This window comes from Felis catus, chromosome C2, assembly GCF_018350175.1.
Source record: "Felis catus isolate Fca126 chromosome C2, F.catus_Fca126_mat1.0, whole genome shotgun sequence".
Taxonomy (NCBI): Eukaryota; Metazoa; Chordata; class Mammalia; order Carnivora; family Felidae; genus Felis; species Felis catus.
The window spans coordinates 105,880,110-105,906,090 of record NC_058376.1 but is presented as its reverse complement, the minus strand read 5'-3'; the positions used below and the strand labels follow the sequence as shown (position 1 = coordinate 105,906,090).

At 37.9% G+C, this 25,981-nt stretch overlaps 1 protein-coding gene across 2 annotated transcripts; it reads left to right on the top strand.

Annotated features, from left to right (window-relative positions):
- The first annotated feature begins 15 nt into the window (after positions 1-15).
- MFSD1 (major facilitator superfamily domain containing 1) lies at positions 16-25,973 on the top strand. Of its 2 annotated transcripts, XM_003991949.6 has the most exons (16): positions 17-305; positions 2,155-2,207; positions 3,797-3,909; positions 5,815-5,857; positions 6,165-6,232; positions 7,765-7,873; positions 13,462-13,564; positions 15,539-15,637; positions 16,091-16,202; positions 17,785-17,841; positions 18,174-18,330; positions 19,760-19,857; positions 20,453-20,565; positions 22,667-22,714; positions 23,850-23,907; positions 25,219-25,973. In XM_003991949.6, the coding sequence occupies exons 1-16, from the start codon at positions 134-136 to the stop codon at positions 25,220-25,222; spliced, it is 1,407 nt and encodes a 468-aa protein (XP_003991998.2). In that variant the 5' UTR covers positions 17-133; the 3' UTR covers positions 25,223-25,973. The 2 variants fall into 2 exon arrangements, with proteins under 2 accessions (XP_023116205.2, XP_003991998.2); XM_023260437.2 differs by lacking the exon at positions 25,219-25,973 and having other exon boundaries at positions 16-305; positions 23,850-23,911.
- The last annotated feature ends 8 nt before the right edge of the window (positions 25,974-25,981 follow it).

The following is a 25,981-nucleotide window of genomic DNA, read 5'->3' as shown; positions in this document are numbered from 1 at the left end:
ACGTGAGCGTAGCTCCACGTGACCTGCCGCGGTGTCACGTGAGCTATCGCAGTGAGCACATTCTTCACTGGGCTTTTGGCCGCGGAGCTTTATCTCGGAGTTACCACTCTAGCGTCGATATTTCCCCGGTTCCATGGGAGAGGACGATGAGGAAGCGCGGGCGCTGCTGGAAGGCAGCCCCAATGAGGCTGGCAGAGGTGCTTCGGCCGTCCCCGCTGTCCCCCGGGCGCTGCCGGCCCTTTGCGACCCCAGTCGCCTGGCGCACCGGCTTTTGGTGCTGTTGCTGATGTGCTTCCTAGGCTTCGGTGAGCCTCTGGCTGGGTAGGGTGGGGCTGAAAATCAACAAATTTCCGATTTTCACTCGGAGCCCGGAGATCCGCCCTGAGCTGACAGCGGCCACACGGCCTCAGCGCAGTTTCTGGCTTCCTTTTTTCGCGCCCCTCCCTACCCCCGTTCGCAACCGAATTCAGGCCTGTGGATGTTGCCAGCTTTTCAGCATCTGGCTGGTGGGAGTCAGGGGACTGAGCTGGGCGAGTTTTGACCCACTCTTTTGCTTTGCAAGAAGTCCCAGAGGCTAGCAGCTCGCCTCCTGGGGCCATAGATGTGAAGGAATTCCTATGTCGCCCAAGCTTCTGTCGTTATACTTTTTGTTAAGAAGGGATTCAAAAAGATTTACCCACCCGTAAGCACCCACCACCCGCCTTTTAAATAAGTAATACGTTAGCAGTCTATTGTTTGTTTCTCACGGTCTTTGGGTAACATGTAGGAGTGTGTCTGGGTGATAGCTTCAGTGAGTAGACCTGTGGTTACTCTTCCGCTCTGCCACTAGTGAATCTACCGGAGTAGATTTGTGTGTGGTAGTCTTGGCGGTATTTGGTTTCAGTTACGAAATCTGAAGGCTCTGAAAGCAGTTTCTTAAGATAATTTTTAAAACATCTTGTATTCCAGCAACTGATGTATTCCGTAGCATTCTAATGTCAGCTTGGTACGGAAGTAATAATGTGTTTTGCGGAGGGATTGGCTAAAACTGGTGTCATTGACAGGTTTAGAACATTATTATGGTGGATAGCTTAATGCTGCTGCTGGAATAGTAAACAGGCATGAAGGATGGTTTGGCCTTAGTTTCCTTGTAACTCTGTTCACCCCTCTCCCCACACTTTGTGGAAAGATGGTGCCCATCAAAGCTTTAAAGCATAACACTGGTATCCTTTATCGCAGTTAAAGCTGGAATCACAACTTGCTGGGTTTAGAAACCAAAAAGAAGAACAATACAAAACACTTAGAATTGCCCCACTCAAGCAGACAGATTATTTTTGGTAAATTATGGTTAACTGCCTGGTTTCAGAAGCCAGATTCTTATCTTTATACTGATAATTTGCTTTCTTTTGAACTGGTAGCTTCTAATGTGTACTTCTAGAAAGTGAAGAAGTGAACTCAGTATTATCTTGTATCCCATTAAAAATCTGTTAGTTATATTACTTTATTTTTATTTTTTAAGTTTATTTATTTTGAAAGAGAAAGTGGGATAGAAGTAGGGAGAGAAAGATGGGAGAGAGAGAATCCACACCACCAGCATAAATTAAATCATTTAATTTAATCTTTTAGAACTCTGTTTCTTCTTCAATCCTGGTGCTGTATTCACTAAATTATTTGATCTTGGGTATTCTGTTTGCAGAGTTAGATTCTTACTTCAAACAGAATAGTTAAACTCCATTTCTGTGCTCTCATGGTAAGTGGTGAACTCAGGTAGCGTTATTAGGAAACTGCTGAGGATGTTTGTTAGATACGGTGTGTGTGTTTCGGTAGCTTTAAATATGGAAAATATAGCTGCTTCATGAAAATGCTAAAAAAATAGACATGGAGCATGATAATAGTAAAATGGAAGAACAATTAGTTGTTGATTAACTTCTTAATCTAAGTTCCCAATATTTGCTATATATGCACATAAGTAATTTGTAAATGTTTTGGCATGTTTTCTCTGCATTGTTTGGCTACAACCTAAAAAATATTAGTGGAAAGGAAGTGGTCCACCGTGTTAATTCTTAAGCCCCTCATATAAACATTGAAAATCACCATTTGAGTAGTATTTGCAGCTTGAAACTTCTGTATGGGCAGTATTATCACCTATGAAACATTTGTTGTTTTTTATTCTAGGCAGCTATTTTTGCTATGATAATCCTGCTGCTCTTCAGACTCAAGTTAAACGGGTAAGTTGACTTTTCACCTCATTTCTTTCCTTGGCTTTGGAATGAGTATAGTTGTTGAGGCATGGTCAGGTCTCAGATTGCCTAGTCTGAAACATTGTCCATTGAGTCCATGTTAACATCTGTAGTCAAATCCATATGTAGCAAGGAGTGTTCCTGAGTTGGAATGAGTGGCCACAAAGACTTCATTTATAGCACTTGTCGCTTGATATTGTTTTATACTTTAAATAAATAATTAAGTGCTATTTCCATAGAAATGCCAAAAAGTATTAGCAGATTTTTGTTTGCATTTCACTTTCCAGTTGCATAATCATCTGAATGGCAAATGATTTGGTAGCAATAACTTTTTACTTTCTTAAATATGTCTTTGTTATTGTTCTTTCATTTAAAAAATTTTTTCTTTAATATTTATTTTTGAGAGAGAGAGAGACAGAGTAGGGGGAGGCAGAGAGAGAGAGAGGGAGATATAGAATCTGAAGCAGGCTCCAGGCTCTGAGCTGTCAGCACAGAGCCTGACATGGGGCTGGAACTCATGAGCTGTGAGATCATGATCTGAGCTGAAGTTGGATGCTTAGCCAACTGAGCCACCCAGGTGCCCCTGTTCTTTCGAATATTTTTTAAAAACTTTATTTATTTTGAGAGAGAAAGAGAGCAGGGGAGGGGCAGAGAGAGAAGGAGAGACAGAATCCCAAGTACGCTCCACCCTGTCAGCACAGAGGCTGATGTGGGTCTGGAACTCACAAACCATGGGATCATGACTCCAGCTGAAACGAAGAGTCGGACACTTAACCGACCAAGCCACCCAGGCGCCTGGTTCTTTCATTTTTTAAATGTGGATGCTGATTGCAGAGGATTCTGCATGTCAGTATTTTTAGTCTGGTTTTGTAAAAACACATTTGATATTTCCCTTTTCTTGTGTATTTAATTTTTTTAAATTTACTTATTTATTTTGAGAGAGGGAGAGCAGGGGAGGGGCAGAGAGAAGGGGAGAGAGAGAATCCCAAGCAGGCTCCATGCTGTCAGCACAGAGCCTGATATGGGGCTCGAATTCACAAACTGAGATAATGACCTGAGCTGAAACCAAGAATCGGGCATTTAACCGACTGAGCCACCCAGGAGCCCCTATTTTCTTGTGTATTTAGATTTCTGCCTTTGGACAGGAAGAAATAGACTTGTCCCTCACATTCTAGAATGAAAGGGAAAGAAGGTAGGAGTTAGTTGGAAGGGGTATGGATAGGTTAAGATAATTTTTTTCCATGTGTTGGTGGGGGGCACCGATGCAGATAGTATCATGGGAATAAGAGTGTAGAAGATACAGGCAAATGCAGATGGAGGTGGTCCCAGTAATGGGGGATCTAATTAACCCTGGACACCATGAAGCCTCTGAAAAGGCATGTGGACCCAGGAACTTCCCAGGGAGCCCACGTGTGACCATTTGTTCTGAGGCAGGGGCCGTAGCAGACATGAGCTTCTCAAAGCAGTTAGTGACTACGAATGATTAAGAAACGCCTGCCCTACACAAAAATAATGTTTTGGTTTGTTGCTAAACTTAACTGTTTGGAAAAAAATAGTTTTATTTTCTTTTCATATAGGATATGCAGGTGAATACCACGAGATTCATGCTGCTGTATGCCTGGTATTCTTGGCCCAATGTAGTTTTGTGTTTTTTTGGTGGCTTTTTGATAGACCGAGTATTTGGAATACGGTAAGCTTGAAAAACATCTCACCTGTGGGTAAAATATTATTAGGAAAACACAGAACTAGTTAAAATATTTCTAGGAAGAAGTGAATAAAATTCTGTATCGACTATGATTTTATGATTTTTTTTTTTTATGTCCCTGGAATTGCCTTTTGAAATTTTGTTGGTATTTCAGTTAAGGTTGGGACTAGTAATGCTGCTAATGGAATATGGTAACTCAGTTATCTAGAAGTGTAAATTATGTCCTCACTTGGGACCAGGCAAACCAAGGTCTGAATCCCATTGCTGCCACTTGCTCAACTTCTTATTGTGAGCTGTCCTGGCTTCCTGAGCTTTAGGTTCTTCATTGGGTAATATGGGTAATATGGGTAATAATTCCTGCTTTACAGGGTGGTTATGAAGATTGAAAGAGATAGATGTATGGCATTTGGCTCATACGTAGTATTTGCCTCTCCCAGTCCCAGTGATATTTTCTCTTTCTGCCTTTGGGCATTGAAATTTTTGTGGCCACTTCTGTGGTTGAGGAAGGAATAACATAATAAGCTTCGTCACTTTTCATCCTTAGGATTATGTATGTATTGTTAGTGGAGACTTTAAGGGGGATGTAGTCTGGGAATATTTTCAGGAGGCAGAGTGGAAAATGATGAAGGATCTTCCAATCGTATCTGATGGGAAAGGATTGAAGAGACTAAAAGTGTTTAGACTTGGGGACTTAAAAATTTTGAAAGATTAAGTATAAAGGAGAAATTAAATTTATTTTGCTTGGTAAAGGGATGGAATTAGCATGAAACTTCAGGGGGACAGATTCTACTTATTATGATGAAGACTTTGCTTGGTCAAGGTTGATGAGGGACCATGAATTGCATTGGGACCATAGCAAGTTTTCCAGTGCTAGAGAACATTCAGTAGATTGAGAGGGACTTGAGTTTCAGAGGTATGATTTCCTCATAGGATCTTTAGGGACTGTTATAATACTGGTGTTTTATTACTCTGGGGAAACATTAATCAGATATTCAAAGTGTAGAATGTGTAAGTAGGCCAATTTGTAATTGTACTAACTTAGCTGATATTTGTCCTTTTAAAAATAGTTATACTAAGTGGAATAAATCAGACAGAGAAGGACAAATACCATATGATTTCACTCGTGGAATCTAGAAAAAAAGACTGACAAATAAATAAACAAAAAGCAAAATCTTACCTAAACAGAAAACAAACTGATAGTTGCCAGAGGGGAGGGGGATGGAGGGTTGGCCACAATGGCTTAAAGGGAGTGGGAGATAAAGGCTTCTAATTATGGAAGGAATAAGTTACAGGAATAAAAGGCACACCATAGGGCATATAGGCAATGGTATTGTAATAGCGATGTATGGTGACAGATGGTAGCTATATTTGTGGTGAACATAGCATATGTATAAACTTGTGAAATCACTGTGTTGTATATCTGAAAGTCATATAACACTGGGTCAAACTATACTAAAAGAACAAAACAAAACAAAACACAAACAGGAAACAAAATAAAAATAGTTTTAGTTATCAGGAATTGTAACCACTTAAAATTAATCTTGGAATAAATTCTAAACTATTAATAGTAATTTTGTAAAGAATGTCCATTTTTAAGTGGGAGCCCTGGGAACTTCTTAAAGATTATGTAACAAGTTTTGTTTGTTTCAGAGATGAAAATGGTTTTAACTAACATATGCCATTGCTAAAACTTCTGGAATCTCCTTAGAAGTCAAGATTTCTGTAGATTAGTATTTAGCTGGGAAAGCTGCTGACGTAAGAGGCAGACCAGCACTTTGTTTTTCTTTCCTTGGAGGAAATGTATGGGGTTAAAGAAAACTGGAGTGAATTATTACTGAAGGACTTGGTGACATACTCTTAATTCATTCTCTGTCTTTCTGTCTCTAACAGATGGGGCACCATTATTTTTAGCTGCTTTGTTTGCATTGGACAGGTAAGAAAATCCAAAACATTCATTGATTACTTATTAAACAGTGACTTCTTGTCTAATTCTACCAGCAAAAATGTGTTTATTGAATGCCTGGCTTAATTAAGCAGGGTCCAGAAATGCTCATGTAGCATAATACATGGTCCATTTTAAGCCTTGAGCTAGAGGAACATTAATATCTAAATTTCACGTATTTACTGAGAAGGGATGTTAAAACCATTATAGAAGTTGTTATTCATTGTAAGTTACTTATTTCTCTTGAATACTTGAAATTCACTTTTTCATTGATTCTACGTTATATTCTACGTTATAGGTAGTTTTTGCTCTGGGTGGAATATTTAATGCTTTTTGGCTGATGGAATTTGGAAGGTTTGTGTTTGGGTAAGTTATATATAATTTCATTCATTCTAATATATTATAGTTTTAGTGTTCACCTATCAATTTATTGAAGATTTACAAAAATCTATTATTGTCTCTTCTGGAGAATTACCTCAAATCCTCGAAATCTAACTACATATACACAAGACTGTTTATTTTACTTTTCCTTTAAACTAAGCAACAATTTTGAGTGGTCATTGTTAACTCTGGGGTTTGAATATTAAATAGTTCTCTAGAAATGATATTTTTCCTGAGTGTTTTGGTTTTTGTTGTATTGAAGACTGATTTAAACCTCATTTAGAAAAGTATAGACCATCAATTTGTAGGTTGGTGATTTTGCTGTTTCTTAGTGGGTAATGTGCAGGTCCTTTTGAAACCTGTTAAAGAGGCTTGAATGGGCAAAATACCAGTAGATTGATTATTCTTCATGAATTTCAGTGTCTGTTCAGTAACTCTATTCTGAGTCGAGCCTTGGGCTTCCTGCCCTGAGGATGCAAATGACAAAACTTATTTAAGCTTTTAAAAGTACTGGAGACATGTAGACTAATGTGGCAATTCCATATGTAGACAAAGTGCTCTAAGTGAGAGAGAAGGAAACAAAATGTATATAAAAAAAGAAAGGGATTCAGAGATGGAAATGTGGTCAGAAATGGCCTTAGACATGAAGTATGCTTTGGCATCAGTATAGGATTTGGATTAGTAGAAGAGAGAGGGAAAATTTTGGATTAGGACAGAGCGAGGAGGGTTCAGTATTAGGATATGGAGGAGAATCTCCTAACTGAAAGCCTAGAGGGGGCGTGGTCAATATGTAGAACTTACAGAAGGGAAAGTTAAAACCCAGGAAATAGGAAAATGTCGAATATGGAAGCGATTGGCCTGAAAAACGAATTTTTGTGTTTCCGCAAAGTATGAACCACTCTTCCCACATAGACATTTTGTATAGCATAGGTGGATATTTTATTACAGGTCATGGTTGTTATTGCAGCACACCACATTCCCCCAAATTTACCAGTGTCATACAGCAATTACAATGTGCTTGTGAACGTTGTGGATCAGGAATTTGGGCAGGATACAGCATAGATGGCTTGTCTATGCACCTGATGTCTGGAGCCTCAGCTCAAAACATTCATGTAAAGTTGGGGGCTGGAACCATCTGAAATCTTGTTGACTTATATGTCTAGTTCTGGCATTGGGATGACCTGAAGACTAGCACTGCTGGATGGAGTGCCTAAGTGTGGCCTCTCTGTGTGGCTTGGCTTTCTTATAGCATGGCGTACTGAGGGTAGTTGGACTTCACACCAGGTGGTTCAGGGCCTCCAAGTGTGAATGAGTGAAAAGGCAGATGTCACCTTTGAGAACACAGCATCATTTCCACCCTATTACGTTGCATGAAGCCGTCTCAAGCTCACCTAGATTCAGGAGTGGGAATGTAGATCCCATCTATTATTAGCAGGGTTGTCAAAAATTTAAACTTGGATTGTTCATTGTGGTATTTCCGTAAAAGCTGTGACTTTTCTTCCTTTCCTCATTTTTAGGATTGGTGGGGAGTCCTTAGCAGTTGCCCAAAATACATATGCTGTGAGTTGGTTTAAAGGCAAAGAATTAAACTTGGTGTTTGGACTCCAACTTAGCATGGCTAGAATTGTAAGTACAACAAACTAATGAAGCCAAATGCGATGCAAGGGATTTAATCTTGTAGTTATCTCATAAAAATTTTTTTTTTTTTTTTTAGGGGCACTTGGGTGGCTCAATGGATTAAGCATCCGACTTCAGCCCGTGTCATGATCTCACAGTTCATGAGTTTAAGCCCCACGTTGGGCTCTGTACTGACAGCTCAGAGCTTGGAGCCTGCTTTGGATTCTGTGTCTCCCTCTCTGTCTGCCCACCCCCCACTCACGCTCTGTCTGTCTCTCTCAAAAATAAACATTAAAAAAAACCACTTAAAATTTTTTTAATGTTTATTTATTTTTGACAGAGAGAGAGAGAGAGAGACATAGCACGAGTGGGGGAGGGGCATAGAGAGAGGGAGACACAGAATCTGAAGCAGGCTCCAGGCTCTGAGTTGTCAGCACAGAGCCTGACGGGGGCTCGAACTCACGGACCTCGAGATCATGACCTGAGCCGAAGTTGGATGCTCAACCGACTGAGCCACCCAGGCTCCCCAATGTTTATTTATTTTTGAGAGAGAGATAGAGTGCAAGTAGCGGAGGGGCAGAGAGAGACAGAGACGCAGAATCCGAAGTAGGCTCTAGGCTCTGAGCTGTCAGCACAGAGCCTGCCGGGGGCTCAAACTCACAAACTGCGAGATCATGACCTGAGCTGAAGTTGATGCTTAATCAGCTGAGCCACCCAGGTGCCCCTGTAGTTATCTCTTAAGAATAACAGGATGAAGTATGTTTTTGCTTGATAAATTAGGTATTGATTTTTTCTGTATTTCTCTAGACTACTGTATAGCATTTACCTTCCTTTAATTAAGGCATTTCTAACCTTATTTCACTTAGAAAACAGTGTAAAAAGACTAATTTTGTTTTCATTAGTTCAAAGAATCTGAGCATTGGGAGGGGTCTTACAGGTTTTGTTATCTAATTTCTTTGCCTACCTTTGGCATCCCTGCTATGAAAGTCTTCACATATGGTCATCCAGACTCTCCTTGCACATTTCCAGTGATTGGAAGCTCGCTGTATGATAGGGCAGCTCATCTACTTCAGTTAACTTTATAAAGTTCAATCTCATGTAGAGATGAAATCTGCCTCCACAAGTTTTTTCTGATTGCTCCCACTTTTGGCCTCCAGCTAATGTTTATTTCCTCTACTGTGCACCAGACCTTTCTTGTAAAGACAGCTCTTAAGTTCTTGGTCAGACGTGCTCCTTTCCTGTGGTTGTCTAAGCCACATGACATGGGTTTCAGCTCCCTGACCATGGTGCTCCTGCCTGCCTGGGCTTACTGCAGGTGGCCATACTTTTCCCAGCATTTGAAACCTGAAATGTTCGTGGTGTTTCAGGTTTGGTTTGATGGGAAACGTTATACTTTTATTAGTGCAACCCGTAAGGTGTTTGGCAGTCCCAAACCCTGCTAGGTTTTTTTCCCTCATAAACCCCTATGAATGGAGGTTTTTAAAAAAAATCCTTGCCATTGAAAATCAAGGTTCAAAAGACCAAGGTTCCAAAAATGGCATGAAAATGCTTGTAATATATTCTTAGGAAAGAAGAAATCGAGTATACAAAAAGTTTTTAATGTACTGCTTCATTATATGAAGTACATGACACGTATGTGTAATCTATAGAACATTTTTGTGATTTTGTGCATGTAGTTCTAATTTTTCACCACTATCAACAGTGCTGTTGTTGTGTGACATTGCGTAAAACTTGCCTGCATCTCTGATTGTTTCCTGAGACTAGGTTGCTAGGAATGAAATTGAGTCTAGAGGATTTGTTAGGGTTTGTTAGGACATATTCTCATATTATCCTTCCAGCGATATTTACATCCCCATTTATGGGATATGGAAGGATCCTTTTTATTACAGCTTTGATAGTACAGACCATTATTACGTTAAAAAAAGTCATTTTAGGGGCGTCTGGGTGGCTCAGTTGATTGAGCGTCTGACCTTGGCTCAGGTCATGATCTCAGGGTTTGTGAGTTCCAGCCTCTCACCGGGCTTGCTGCTCTCAGCGCAGAGCCTGCTTCGGATCTTCTATTCCCCTCTCCCTCTGTCCCTCCTCTGCTCCCACTCTCAAAAATAAATAAAACATTAAAAAACATTTAAAAAGTCATTTTATCAAATTGATTAGAAACACCTAAATATTAGTTTAATTTGTAATTTTAGTTAGTATGGTTTCCCATATTTAGACAATATCCACAAGGATATTCTGAGTACTTCATTATGTATCTTGTGCAAGTCAAGACATGTCTGTGGCAGTTTGTGGGTCTTGTTGCCTAATAACTTGTCAAGGATGTGAGATGCAATCTTTGTGATACCAGTGTGATTACTAGTGATCTTCAGGTTCTTTTCTGTGCAGTCCACTCAGCTGCAGCCTTTTCCCAGCTGCATTCTGAGGAGCCCCCAGTTTCTAGATAGGAATCTCAGGGGCTTCTAGGATGCAGGGTGGGGGTTATTGGAGTAATGGGAGGACCTGAGGAAGAGGTGGAGCAAGCCAGACCTCAAGCAGCCACCTCTTCTTCAGCCAGAATGGCTCAGCTTTGACCTGATTTCTGCGCTTAGGGTCCTTGTGAGATGCATGAGACCAAAGGATTCCATTACAGAGCTGTTGGGGTAGATGGAGTTTTGGTGTTTTTGCACTTCTCTTGTCCTTATGCATATTCAGAATGGTCAGAGAGGTTCTGGCTTTACTTCTCCTTTTCTGTAGCCTGAGCTGAGTTTGTCTGGTTTTGGACACTTGATCTGTTACCATTACACCTTCAGGCCGTGGACTTTTCATTTTTATTATTTATCTCTTACTGGGGGTTGGGAGTTCAGCACCCTTTTGATGTTCATTTGTAATGTGTTACTTTTAAACTCATTATTTCAACAAATATTTATTGAGTACTTGCTAAGCCATGTCGTGTTAAGCATTTTAGAATTAAAGGATTATTAAGGTGACATCCCTATCTTTGAGAAGCTTTTATTTTCTACTATAAATCTAGGAAAGTTTCCAGTTTTATACCTATGCCCCATTTATACGTTGTTGCACATTTGAGTAATGCCATAAGCTAGCATTCTGTAAGAAGTAGCCATGTGTAGGGCACCTGGGTGAGCATCCTGTCTTGATCTTGGGTCTCTCGGTTCGTGAGTTTGAGCCCTATGTGGGGCTCTGTGCTGACAGAACGGACCCTACTTGGGGTTTTCTCTCTCCCTCTCTGCCCCTCCCCGCTTGTGCCTTGCCCCCCCCTCCTCAAGATAAATAAACTTTAAAAAAAATTAAAAAGAAATGAATAGCCATATGAAATTTGCTATTGTATTTGCTGTGAGAATATTGTTGAGGACATATTCATTTCTCTGTCTTCAGTGTCTGACCTATTAACAGCATTTAAAACAGTTAACATTCCCCTTACCTTGATTTCTTCTCTTGGGTTCCAGGACACTGCATAGTTTCCCTCTTGCCTTACTATCTACTCCTGCATGTTTTGCTGGTTCCATCTCAGTCTTCTCAACTTGTAAATGTGGGAGTGCCCCAGGGCTTGGTTATTGGACATCTTTTCTTTTCTTTTGACCCCTCCTTGGTGATCTTATCTAGTTTTGGACTTTTTTTTTTTAAATACAAACAATAGCATTTATTTACCATTTTATTTATTTATTATTATTTTTAATATAATCTGTCAAATTGGCTAACATACAGTGTGTACAGTGTGCTCTTGGTTTTGGGGGTAGATTCCTGTAATTCATCACTTACATACAATACTCAGTGCTCATCCCAACAAGTGCCCTCCTCAGTACCCATCACCCATTTTCCCCTCTCTCCCACCCCTCCATCAACCCTCAGTTTATTCTCTGTATTTAAGAGTCTCTTATGGTTGGCCTAGTTTTGAACTTTTTTTTTTTTTAATTTTTTTTTTCCTTTCAACGTTTTTATTTATTTTTGGGACAGAGAGAGACAGAGCATGAACGGGGGAGGGGCAGAGAGAGAGAGGGAGACACAGAATCGGAAACAGGCTCCAGGCTCCGAGCCATCAGGCCAGAGCCTGACGCGGGGCTCGAACTCACAGACCGCGAGATCGTGACCTGGCTGAAGTCGGACGCTTAACCGACTGCGCCACCCAGGCGCCCCAGAACTTTTAAATAGCATGTCTTTGCTCCTGAATTTATATCACTTGTCCAGGTCTTTCCCCTGAGTTCCACACCCCTATATGCAACTTCCTACTTGACATTTCCATTTAGATATCTAGTAGGCATGTCAGACCTGACATGGCCAAACCCAGCTGTTGCTTTTCTACCAGTTATCCCCCAAACCAGCTTATGCTGTAGTTTTCTCATCCTCAGTTATGAGCAACTCTTTTCTTCCAGTTGCTCAGTCAAAACCTTAGATATTATATTAAATTACTCCTTGCCCTTCAACACACATTTTCCAATAGCAAACCCGAATAGCTTTACCATCAAAATTCATCTATTTTCTGACCACTTCTTATGATACCCACTGCTAGACATCCTAGTCCCAAGACCCTTCATCTCCATTCTGGATTGTTGCACTAGCCATCTAATGCCTGTCCTTACTTCTGCCTTCATCACCCCTTGTAGTCTCTTTTGAATACAACAGCCAGGGCAAGTCTGTTAAAACGTATGGAATCCTGCCACTTCTCTACTCAAAACCGCAGTGGCTTCCCATCTCACACAGAATAAAAGCCAAAAGTCCATATTATAACCTATAGCCTGTCTCCCCACCATTTCCTCTCCAGGGATCTCATCTCATTTTCTTTCTTGTCCACTTACACTGTTCCAGTCTCTGCCCTTCCTACTGTTGCCATGTGCACTTACTGGCTATTCCTTCTGCCTGAATGTGCTGTCCCTCCCAGTTCACCTGATAACTAGCTTCCTTCAAGTTTTTACTCAAAGGAAAAAAAAAAAAACAACTCAAGTTTTACTCAGTGAGATTTCTGTTCTCCTTCCCTGCTGTATTTTTTCCTTATTTTTAGAAGTACTTTTCACAATTTAATATACTTCATATTTTCCTCTTCTACCCCACTGAAGTCTAAGCTTTATGAGAGCTGGAGATTTTTCTGTTTTATTCTTTATTATATTTGCAATATCTAGAGTAGTGACTGGTTCAATCAGGGCCTAGTGATTGCTGAATGAAGAAGTGAATGAAGATGATATTTTCTATATTTTTATATTTCTGTAACCTTTACTGTCTTCTTATGGACAGGATGATTTTTTTTTTTTAGATGTCAATATCGGTAAAAGCTGTGCTTTTTCTGAGCTAAAGTTTATTTTATTCATAGGTACCGTATGAATTTTGTCACTCATTGTGTTTCATTTTTGCTTTGGCTGCTAGGAAATTCTAGCATTGTGTTGTTTTCCATACTAGCATTTTCTATAAACTGGCATTTTTTTGTGTGCAGTAATCTTATCTGTGGCTTTATCTTAGTTTGTTAGTTTTTTCCTAGTAGTGTTTAAAAAAAAATCTATCTCTTATTTAATCTGAATCCTGTTTTATCTGTTTCTCCTAGCCACCTCACATCCTTTTGGAACAAGGCAGAGTATATACAAGTGAAAATTACGTATTTTTTCCTTTTCTTTCAGGGAAGTACAGTAAACATGAACCTCATGGGATGGCTGTATTCTAAGGTTGAAGCTTCGTTGGGTTCTACTGGTCACACAACCCTTGGGGTCACACTTCTGATTGGTGAGTGGATCCCGATGTCCCACGTTTTGTCTCTTCTGAAAGCATGTCATAGGAAGTACTGTGGCAGAGAGGGAAGAACACTGGAGTCAGGGATAGGCCACTTTGGTTATAGTTTTACCTGAACAGTTCCCTGGTTCTTGGACCTAATTAGAAATAGTGAATCCTTCACCCTTTCCATTTACTTAAAATGGAGGATCTTGTCCCACCTTGTCTACTTTAGTGTTGTCATGCTGAGCAAATAAGAGAGTGTGTCTGAAAACTCTGAAAACAGAGACTTTATACTTGTAAGGTGTTACTAGTCTGTAGTAGAGAGATAATTATTTCCTTTTGATCGAATTCAATTGTATACCCATAGAGCTAAGATTTTATAGAAGTCAGAGGTAATATCAAATGGTGGGAAGTCCACTAAGTTGGGAGTCAGGAGTCTGGGTTCTAGTCCTGCCTCTAACTAGTTCTGTCATCTTGGACAAGGAAGTTAAATTTTGTGTCTCAGCTTTCTTTTCTGTAAAATTGCAAGTATTTGACCAAAGCTGTGTAGGTCCCTTCTGGCCCTAAGTTCCGTTAGCTAAGGCTTGGGTTATGCTGGTTGCTTGGTGGGTCACTGGGAAACATATGAGGCCTTCTGGAGTTACCACCTGTGCTTTTTCTCTGAGCAGCAGATTTTTGTAACTGAGCCCAGTGATGGGTAAGAGGTCCACTTTCAGAGCCCTACAGAGACTTGTGGGATGGTGAGGTGAACATTCTGTGCCATCTTTTATTCCTTATAATTCCTTGATAATAGCTTGGTAGAAAGAGGGCATTGGAGAGGAAATCTTGGACATGCAGCTTATACCTAGGGATTCCTCTTTTCCTCCCTGCATTCCCAAATCCCATGCTTTATTTAAAACTTCTTTTTTTGATGGGGGGTGGGAGGGAGGGGAGGGTGGGCGATGGGTGTTGAAGAGGGCATTTTTTGGTATGAGCACTGGGCGTTGTATGGAAACCAATTTGACAATAAGTTTCATATATTTAATAAATAAATAAATAAATAAATAAATAAAAATAAAAAGAATAAAACTTCTTTTTTACTCTCAGATGCTCTTTGGGATTCCTTCTAGTCCTCTCCACAATGGAGAATATGAGAATTTTAAAAAATTTTAAGCCAGAAAAGATCAGTGCCATCAAGTCAAAGCCTCTGATTTTACAAATAGAAGTTGAAGCTCTGAGAGATTAAGTTCTGTGTTGAAGATCACTCAGCTTGTTAGTGGCAGAAGTAGAACCCATGTCTACTGACTCTCATTTTAGCAATTTTCAGCTAGACCACATTATGAAATTAAAGATTCATTTATTTTACTGATCTTCTTTTTAAAAATCTTGAGAAGTATAAACTTTATTCACTCTTTATCCTGATTTGCTTAAATAATATAAGATTAGCATTAGCTAGTGATGCTGAGTATGCAAAGGAAAGAGAGCCTGGGTGAACTGTGCTGTGGGGAGGGTGGGCCCTTTGGGCTGCCAGAGGGTAGGTAGGATCAAGGGTTACAGACTTGGGAAGGAATCTAGAGGAAGATGAGATGATCACAGAATCAGACTTTGCTTTTATAATTTTTTCCCTCTGGCATCTGTCAATAATCAGTGCTTAGACTGAGTTAAGGAATTAGTACTGATTTGCTAGTTGGTCATCCACTTTGTTAAGTCTGTATTCTGCTTTATAACCCTAGACTAGTATGTTCTAGACTTTTCCTTCTAGTCTCTAACCTTCTATTGGGAAATAATATTAGTAAGAGTGACTGTTGTTTGTTGAGTTCTTACCACATGCTATTCCTTTTCTTTTGTCCTGATTTAGTACTTGTAGGATTTTCTTGTATGTGTCTAGGTGCTATCCCTTTTAGTTGCTAAGTTTTCTGCTGTTAGGTAAGGTGCTGCCTCTTGGGAACCTTCAGTCTGATTCTCTTTTAAAAACGTCTTTCTTTTAAAAAATTTTTTCTATTATAGGAGGTATAACATGTGTTCTTTCACTAATCTGTGCCTTGGTTCTCGCTTACTTGGATCAGAGAGCAGAACGAATCCTTCATAAAGAACAAGGAAAAACAGGTAGGTCTAAACGCAAGAAAAGTGGGGCTTTGGGAATTGCAGACCTTTGAGGATACTTTACAATGAGATAAGTTCCTAATGTAGTGTTATATCCCAGTGAGGCTTAATACATGTTTGTTTGTTTTTTTTAATCTTTTATTTCCCAACCTATTTCTACTTGTCTAAATTTTGGGGTACATTTTTTTTCCCCTTAAGCATTGACAGCATTTACATTCTTGTATTTAAATGCAAAATGATGAGTGTTCTTGAAGGGGAGCAGGAAAGTAGACACTAATCTTAGATTTTGCTTTTTCTAATGTCTTTTTAAGTTTTCCCAGAAACTATGTTCCAGTAATTTACTGAGAAAAGTATTTTGTAAACTGAATGGTAAAGGTTTATCACATGATAAAAGAAAAATAATCTTGACCTAGATATGCAAAATTATGCTGATAGTTTCTTCCCTTTCTTTTTAAGGTGAAGTTATTAAGTTAACTGATGTGAAGGACTTCTCCTTACCCCTGTGGCTGATATTTATCATCTGTGTCTGCTATTACGTGGCAGTCTTCCCTTTCATTGGACTTGGGAAGTGAGTATTCTCTAGGATTCCATTTTTGTTGGCTAAATTATAATGAGAATTTAATCACATAAATGTAATTTTTTTAGCTATGAATCTTGCTTTTCCAGTTACAGTTTATATTTACACAGGAATTGTTTTACATCCTGGCATAGATTTTCTTTGCTTTAAGATTTAGTATTTGGCTTAATAGTTTTAATTATTTTTTTTGATGAAATACCTAATAATAGTTTTTGATTCATAATACAGCTTTATTTTAATGCTTTATATTGGACTAGCATTCTTTTTTATTTCCTCTTTATTCCTTTGTTTGGAAGCTTTTTCTTGAAAATGGAAACAGTACTTTGGCTCATTGTGCCTGGGCACATTTCCATTTGCTAGGATTATAATTATGCCAGGGTTCAAAATCATTCTTTTTTGCTCTGTCACCTGCCTCTCCCTTTCCATTGGCAGCTGCTTAAACAGAGCAGTGTATGAGTGTATATGTACTGAGTGTCTTTGTAATCAGAACCTTTAAATTGAGACTGTCTGTGACTTTGACACAAAGTCACATACATTATTTTGCAAAGAACCTATCTGGTTCTGCTTTAAGGGAAAGAAGCACTCTTAATATCATGTAGTAATACAGTTGATTTTCTGAAAACTTATGTGTACTGTTTGCTGTATTTTTAAAATGAAAAAAATTGGGGGCGCCTGGGTGGCTCAGTCGGGTTAAGCGTCCGACTCCTGCTCAGGTCATGATCTCCCAGTCTGTGGGTTTGAGCCCTGCATTGGGCTCTGTGCTGACAGCTCAGAGCCTGGAGCCTGCTTCGGATTATGTGTCTCCCTCTCTCCTGCCCCTCCCCAGCTCATGCTCTGTCTCTCTCTCTCAAAAATAAAATAAACATTAAAAACATTTTTTCAAATAAAAATAATGAAAAAATGGAGCACCTGTGTAGCTCAGTCAGTTAAGTATCTGACTTCGGCTCAGATCATGATCTCTCAGTTCGGGAGTTCTCTACAATGAGCACAGAACCTGCTTCGGATCCTCTGTCTCCCCCTCTTACTCTGCCCCTCCTCCACTGGTTCTGTCTCTCAAAATAAATAAATACACTTAAAAAAAAGAAGTAAATAAAATAAAATGAAAATAATTGACATCAATATATTTTATTTAGTTAGTGAAGTATTTATATAAATACTAAAGCTTTAGCTCCAGTTGCTTGAAGATGAATGTTAAATAAGATGGGAAAGTAGTATCAAGAAGGAAAAGTTGGGGCACCTGGGTGGCTCGGTCGATTAAGCGTCCAACTTTGGCTCAGGTCATGATCTCACGGTCCGTGAGTTCGAGCCCCGCATCGGGCTCTGTGCTGACAGCTCAGAGCCTGGAGCCTGTTTCAGATTCTGTGTCTCCCTCTCTCTCTGCCCCTCCCCTGTTCATGCTCTGTCTTTCTCTGTCTCAAAAATAAATAAATGTTAAAAAAAAATTAAAAAAAAATTAAAAAAAAATTAAAAAAAAGAAGGAAAAGTTGACTAAACTTGAGTTTTTATTTAGTTTAATTATAAACAATAGTTCACTCTAAAGTGCTTATTTCTGTCTCTCTCTCTTTTATTTTAGAGTTTTCTTTACAGAGAAATTTGGATTTTCTCCCCAGGCAGCAAGTGCTGTTAACAGGTATTTCATTAATTCTGTAAGTGCTTATTGTGTGTTTAGTGTGGGTCTATAATTATAACCAAATGTCCTAATAGATAAAAAAGACATGCGACTTAACATCCATAGTGTGAAACCAAGATTATATTGGTACTTGATCCTGAGAGGCCATCTTTGCATTAATGGAAAACCAAAGAAATCTTGGACCACCCTTTATATCTTTAAATTTCTGTTTGTTGATGACCATTTTAGAAGAATGCTAAATAAAATGAGCTAGGACTTGCTTTGTCTAGTGATTTTAGGGACTTTCTGGATGTGATATATTTCATTAAATATCTTTTATATTCTCTGGACAGTATTGTGTATGTCATATCAGCTCCGATGTCCCCAATATTTGGGCTCCTGGTGGATAAAACAGGGAAGAACATCATCTGGGTTTTGTGTGCAGTGGTTACCACTCTTGCTGCCCACATCTTGCTGGCCTTCACACTGTGGAATCCTTGGATTGCTATGGTAATATCATTGTTGATGTTTGTGGGGATCAGGGCTTTAGGGAAGACTCTGTAGAGTGCAGGTCTGGAGCCACACTCAGCTCTTCTGATAGCAGAGCTTGTGACAGTGAGAAAAAACATGCCTTGATTTTAATTTCTACCAAATAACTATTTTTAAAGTAAATATTATTAATGCATAAGGTATTTTTAATTTATTTGGCTTATTTAACAGTAATCTCAATGCTGAAATCGAATTTGAAATAAAGTAGTCTTATAAAAGCCAAAATGCGTATTAGTTTCATTTATTTTTCTGTACTTTCATCATAGGTGGCAAAAAAACAAAGAAACATACAAAAAACCTATCAGCCCAGGATTCATGATTTTGCATTCTTTTGTCTTTAACTCTTAGAAGGTTAAAAAGTGACAACGAATTCATCAGATTTTTGTTATTGTTCTTTAGAATGTCATTTTAAAACTTTTTTTTTTTAACTTTTATTTATTATTGAGAGACAGAGACAGAGCATGAGCATAGGAGGGGCAGAGAGAGAGGGAGACACAGAATCTGAAGCAGGCTCCAGGCTCTGAGCTGTCAGCACAGAGCCCGATGCGGAGCTTGAACCCTTGAACTGTGAGATCATGACCAGAGCTGAAGTTGGACACTTAACCAACTGAGCCACCCACGCACCCCAGAATGTCATTTTAAAGACCACAGGCTTAATGAGTGTATATGTTTGCACTCTTAGTGAGATTTCCATAGGACAGATTCTTGGAAGTTGAAATGCTGTAACAGAGGATTTGTGCATGTGACATCTTGATAGACATCATGAAACTTATCTAGAAAGTTTTTACCCATTTATAGCTTTACCAATAATACACAAATGTGTGTGTTTTTTAGTATCCTAGCCATGTGGGGTGCTGGCCATGTTTTAATATTTGCCAGTATGATAGGTTTAGATGATCTTATTTAAACTTAAATCATAAGGTTTCTTTTTAACTAAAGAAAAGTCTGCATTAGGTGATAGGTAGTTCTCTGCCATGCCGTTCAGTTAGGTGTTGGTTACCCAGAGGTAAGATAATGGATTGTTGGTGTGATGTTGCCTTGATTGCTTAATTTGTAATTAATCAGTACTGGAAAATTAGCTTGCCTGAAACATTGGTAATAATTTTTTGCAATTTACCTTTATTTTCTTATTTACTCCTTAATTGTACTCTGGGCCCAGTCAGTTATATAGGTATGTAATATAAAATGGTTAAGACTGTGTGTGTGTGTGTGTGTGTGTGTGTGTGTGTGTGTGTGTGTATATCAAATGTGAATTTTAGCATAATTGCAATAAATTTTGTATGAATGTTGATATATTTGCTCTTAAGTCACTCTAGCTAATCTGCATCAAAGGAAAATCACCTTTTGGTTAATGTTAAGCTTTTTTCCTTTTTGGTATTGCTTTCTACAGTGTCTCCTGGGAATCTCCTATTCATTACTTGCCTGTGCATTGTGGCCAATGGTGGCATTTGTAGTTCCTGAACATCAGCTAGGAACCGCATATGGCTTGTAAGTGTTTGCACCATAATGTGTCTCTCTGCTGTATCAATTTAATTATCATGTAAAACTCTACGTCTCCTGAATCCAGTCACCTTCAGGCTTCTGGGACAGCTCTGAACCTGGAAATCACTGGAGAAGTTGGTTTAATCTATGGGTGATATTGTGGCAACAGAAATGCTCCAAGCCTCCACAAGAAAGCTGGAGTTAAGCTAACCCATTAGAAGTGATTTCTGACATTGACATTGGCTGCCTGTTTATCTGAGGCCTTCTGAGTGAGAAATTGAGGCCTGGTCTCTGGCCCAAAAAGCAGAAGGGGGAAACTGCACCCGTGTTGGTATTCACTTAGCTCTTTCTTTCATTCAGCAGAAAGTATTGAGTTCATACTTCACTTAATAAGACAGGCTCCCTTACCTTTGAGCATAACATCTAGTAGCAGAAACAGTCATGGGATAAAAAACAATTCTAATCAGGTCGTTCCTGGTTGAAAACATCTTTTGACACTAATAGTATGTCATTTATAGATACTAATGTTTAAAGTGAATTGTTATTCTGTGTGTGAAGACTTTCTAAATTGAAATGTGTTTTTATATTTCTTGAATTGTAGCATGCAGTCCATTCAGAATCTTGGGTTGGCGATCATTTCCATTATTGCTGGCATGATATTGGATACTCGGGGATATTTGTTTTTAGAAGTTTTCTTCATTGCCTGTGTTTCTTGTAAGTGTGATGTGGCAACATTTAGTTTCTTATAAAGTGTAGCAGACTGTTTTATTTATACTTTTAGGTTTTTGTTGCTCTTGTTCTCATTTTCCCTCTTTTAAACCAAATCCCTAATATGTACCTCTCAGATTTGCCTATTTCTTAGTCTGTACATCGAAGTTTTCCAGCCAGTGGTTTTCTAGTTCTATGAAGATTCCCAAGCATTTTTTAAGGAGATGCCTATTTTTAAAAGTAGTAGTGGAATTTGCTTCATATTCTGTTTTAAATACAGTTTTTAGGAAACATTATCCTCTTTGAAGTGGAACCATTTAAAGGGTGCCAGGTATGTTCCTGGTGTGAATGTATAGAATTTGGTATGATTTAGGTGTGAGTGCTCATGGTTTATTCATTAGGCAGCTTTTAATTGCTTTTATTCTTAGTCTTATAATTTAATTTTTACCTGTAATGATTTATTCGTTAAAATTAGGAAATACTAGGAAACTGTTGAAAACTACAAAAATAAACTAGTATTTTTCCTGTGGTAGGCTTCACCATACATATAGTTGTATTTACCTGAAAAAAGTTCTTATATAACATACCAAGTTGTCTATTATGCTTTTTTTCATCATGACATTTCTGTTTTTTTAATATAGTTTATTGTCAAATTGGTTTCCATACAACATCCAGTGCTCATCCCAACAGGTGCCCTCCTCAATGCCCATCACCCACTTTCCCCTCTCCCCCACCCCCATCAACGCTCAGTTTGTTCTCAGTATTTACGAGCCTCTTATGGTTTGCCTCCCTCCCTCTCTGATTGTAACTTTTTTTTCCCCTTACCACCCCCCACCATGGTCTACTGTTAAATTTCTCAAGATTCACCTATGAGTGAAGACATATGGTATCTGTCTTTTTCTGACTGACTTATTTCACTTAGCATAACACCCTCCAGTTCCATCCACATTACTGCAAATGGCATGATTTCATTCTTTCTCATTGCCAAGTAGTATTCCATTGTATATATAAACCACATCTTCTTTATCCATCCATTATGCTTTAACATGTGTTTAATTGGCAAACCCTAGTGATGATTTTTATCAGACCTCATTTACAGGGATTAAAGACAATTTATACTTGAAATGTGGTATTTGTAGATAATTGTTATGCAAAGCCTGACTGTATTATATTATCTCATACTCTTAGAGTAAGCACATCATATTTTAAAAATGTATTATTTGTTTTTAAAAAGTAGATGATACAGAATTCACAACTAGGTAATGAAAGTATTTTTGTCTGTTTTTGATGCTGCAACATGTGGTTTAATTTCAGTCCACAATTCCACATATATTTGATTCTCAAACCTGACACCATGCCATTTAAAAATGTTTTTGTTGCCATATTAACTTAAAGTAAACTAAGTGTGCCTCACCTGTTAAGGTAAAAAGCCAAGTCCTGACTTTCTGAGGTTTTCCCTGGCTCTGGGCTTCTGGGATTCAAATGACCACGTTCTCATGTTTGGTGAATTTGTAAAATGGATGTGATGTTTTCAGACTAGAAGGATTACTTCTGTTTGGTTCTCTGTAAAAAGATAAGTAGGGTGCTGGCAGGACTTTTTGGAAGTGTAAGGAAGGACTACCACTTAAAAGGGAGAGGAAAGAGCTACAGGGATGATCCGTGGGTAGATCAGCCCCTTCTGTCTCAGCTTCTTTGTTTCTGGCCTGCCATGCCTGGTCTCATGTAGCCCATGGGAAAAAATGGTGTGTAAGTAATTTTTAGTGATTTTTGAAAACTAATGTGAATAGTGTTTTTATTTTTATTACTTTTTTTGAGAGAGAGTATGAATGCATGTGTGGGGTAGGGAGTATGGGGGGAGGGGAGAGGGAGAGAAAGAATCTCAGCACCAATATGGTGCTCAATATTATGACCTTGAGATCATGACCTGAGCTGAAATTAAGAGTCCGACGCTTAACTGACTGAGCCACCCAGGTACCCCAGTAGTGTTTGTATTTTTAAATGCCGGTCAGTAAAGATTTCTCTAAGTTTTACTTTGTAATTATGATTACATAGGAATCATTGGGAAGAAGTACATGTTTTTTAAGGACCTGTTTTTTTCCACTTTCAGTGTCACTTTTATCTGTGGTCTTACTCTATGTGGTGAATCGTGCTCGAGGTAAGTAGAATTCAGACATTTTCTTCTTAAACCACCGTGGATCATCTTGTGGGGTCCCTGGATTGTCTACATGCCAGTGCTTTAGTTATGTAATAATGACATTCCATTCGTAGTGATAGAAACACAATTCATTATTTAACATATAATTATGTGTTCTGGAACTTCAGATTTATTAAAATTATTGTCATTTTCTTTCTGGCCAGTTTAAGTTTTGTAATATAACATTTTAGATGTTCTTTTTTATGTTAGCATAAAAAAAGTATGGCATTTTTAAAGTAACTTAAAGCCATTATTGTGTTATTGTCTCATATTTTAAAAAAGTACACATATTTATAGCTACAGTTTGCATTTTAAGGTTGAAAGTGTTTGATACAGAATGAGGTGTTACACAATTTTTCTTTTGCTGTATCTTCTATATGCATTTGTACTTCTTTTTAAAATTTTTTTTAATGTTTATTTATTTTGGAGAGAGAGAGAGAGTGAGAAAGAGTGAGCAGGGGAGGGACAGAGAGAGGGAGACAGAATCCAAAGCAGGCTCCAGGCAGGAGCTGTCAGCACAGAGCCCAATGCAGGGCTGGAACTCACGAACCTTGAGATCATGACCTAAGCCAAAGTTGTACGCTTAACTGACTGAGCCACCCAGGCACCCCATTTTCTTTGTTTTTTATAAGGTTTTGATGTTACCTTTATTACTTTTTCTAACTTGCTTGCCCTGAAAGGTTGTTATGTACCTAGAAAAATGTGTGTACTTGCTAATTAAATTATTTTAGGTCATTTCCTTTAGTTTCTCTTAGTTTTCGCTATTATTGAATATTAATACAATGTCCCAGTTAACAAGATGAAATGAAATACATAAGTCCAAGCTTAAAAAAAAACAAAGCTCACATTATACAGTGATTATTTGTATTTGTATCATATAAAGATTCTTAAAGTACATTCTGCCCCTGCCCCCGCCTTGGGAAGGTTCCAGGAGATAAACTATTTCTTTCTCATCTTCTGTAGCCTTTTGTGTTACTTTAAGGTATACCAATGTAAATGTGGGGTGTGTGTGTGTGTGTGTGTGTGTGTGTGTGAATGTTTGAATTTTAATTTTAGTAGTTTTATAGAAAAGGTTCTGTGCTTATTTGTGTTTTAGGGGGGAACCTAAATTATTCTGCAAGACAAAGGGAAGAAGTAAAACTTTCTCATGCTGAGTAAGTATTAAAAGAGAAAAGTTGTCTTTCTTTTGCAAATCTCAAACGTTAGCATTTTATTTCAAAGTATGAGGTTTGGACTTTTAAGAAATTAGTCTTCTTGAGATTTGAGAGCTAGAAATTATCTGTGGAACTAGTGTAACAAAATTCTTACTTGTTCAGAAAATTTAAATAGGGTCGATGTCAAGGGTTAAAATGAAGGGGGATAAGAAGAATTGGGCTTTAAATTGCTTTCTGAGAGAGAGAGAGAGAAAGACTTGTAGTATTTGTCATTTATTGGGGGAAAGGTCTTTGTCCTAAGCTCCTATTCTGGGCTTACCCTTCCATTCTCTCTGATGTTGTCTTTTTCTAACTAGTTGAGATAATTTTTCATCTTCTGCTACTAACATTCTGTGTCTTCTGACTCATTTGGAACAGATTAAGTATATAGTGTGGTGTTTAAGTTAAATTAATTTTTTCCACAAGTGTATGCTAAAACATAACTGATTCTATTTCCTGTTACTATAATTTCTGATTTTTTAGATATTAAAATTTTTATGATTTAAAAAATGTACTTATAAACATATGCCATGTAATTATAAGTTTTGTGAATTTTGTATAGCTTAAAATCTTGTAGAACAAAGCTGTCTTTTAAGGAGGTGATTCTTGGCCATTTCAAATTACCTTTTAACATAGTAATTCTACTTCTTGAAATACATCTTGAGAATATAATCAAAACTATTACAGGTTTTAAATGTCTTTATGACAGTCTTGTTTGTTATATCAAACAGTTGGAAAGAACATGAATGTCCCAAGGTAGGGAAATGGTTAAATAAATTATGACACATCCATATAATATGTTGTTAAAATCATGTTTTAGAAAGAATTTAAAAGTCAGGATGACTTTTTTTTCCGTCCCTGCACCAAGTCAGAGATACCTACCCTACCACATGTTAAGTAGACAAAAGATTAAAATGCAAACATAATATCCAGTTCTGTTAAAGAAAAAGTATGCAGGCATGTGTATTTCTTACTTACTTACTTGTATATGATAGAAGAAATACTGAAAGGAAAACCCCAAATACTAACAATTCCATTTGAATGGTAAGGTTACAGGCATACATTTTCCTTTATCCATATTTTCCAGATTTTCTACATTGATCTTATGTTACTTTTACAATCAAGAGGAGTTAAGAGATATTAAGCAAAGTGTGCAGCCTTTAATATTTGGCACTACATGTTTTGTAATGCTTATGGTTTTTATTTTGTAAACCAGTTGAGACCTGTGTTTTCTTTCTCCTTTTTGATAACTTACTGCATTGTGTTTTGCAGATGAGAAGCTTAAATGACTGTGTCATGAGATGGGCTGCACACATCATTGGTTTGAAAACTTCTATTTTTTTTTAAATCTAGAGATTAATCATTAGGAAAAATAATGGTGTGGAAAGTTTTTATATTTATATTTCAAAAATACCTATTTCAAAGTATATTTGTGATGACTATTTTGGCCTCTGTCTTATGAATTGTGTATTGCTGAAGAATTCTACTTTGGAATGGGCTAATCAACAGTGAGGTTTAGAAAGTTTCTCTGGTATATACAGGTGAACTTTAGTGAGGACAGTAAATAGTGGAAAACTTGGATCTTGTATTGAGATAATTTTCAGAAGAAGCATCTTTAAATCTTAAAGCAAAAAAAAAAGGCTTTCGAGGGGTAGAAGGGATATTTTATACAGAATAAACAATGGCATGTTCATAGGCATTCCCTATTTTGATAGGGAATATTTGAAAGATATTTTTTATGCAGTCTTTTCATTTTCACAAATAGATTGAATTCTGCTCTCTTTAGTTATGAGAGGTTGATGAGCAGTGACCCTTTTGAACTTCTTTGTATCTCCATTACTCAGGACCCTGATCACTTAGAGATGTAATTTTGTGCTAGAGTTTTTTCTTACAGTCTAATTAATTACTAAGCAGTATCCTTGAAATTATGCATATCTACATGGATTAAAACACTGCAAAAAGAATACTTGATGTCTTTTAAAACTTGATTGTTTAAAAAATATTAAAACACTGATTTTAACTGTTAATTATTTGG

Coding starts and splice junctions, on each gene's coding strand:
- MFSD1 (XM_003991949.6), top strand. CDS start 134: ATGGGAGAGGACGATGAGGAAGCGCGGGCGCTGCTGGAAGGCAGCCCC. Junction 19,858..20,452: donor CTAGGAACCGCATATGGCTT/GTAAGTGTTTGC, acceptor CTTGAATTGTAG/CATGCAGTCCATTCAGAATC. Junction 20,566..22,666: donor CTTCATTGCCTGTGTTTCTT/GTAAGTGTGATG, acceptor TTCCACTTTCAG/TGTCACTTTTATCTGTGGTC.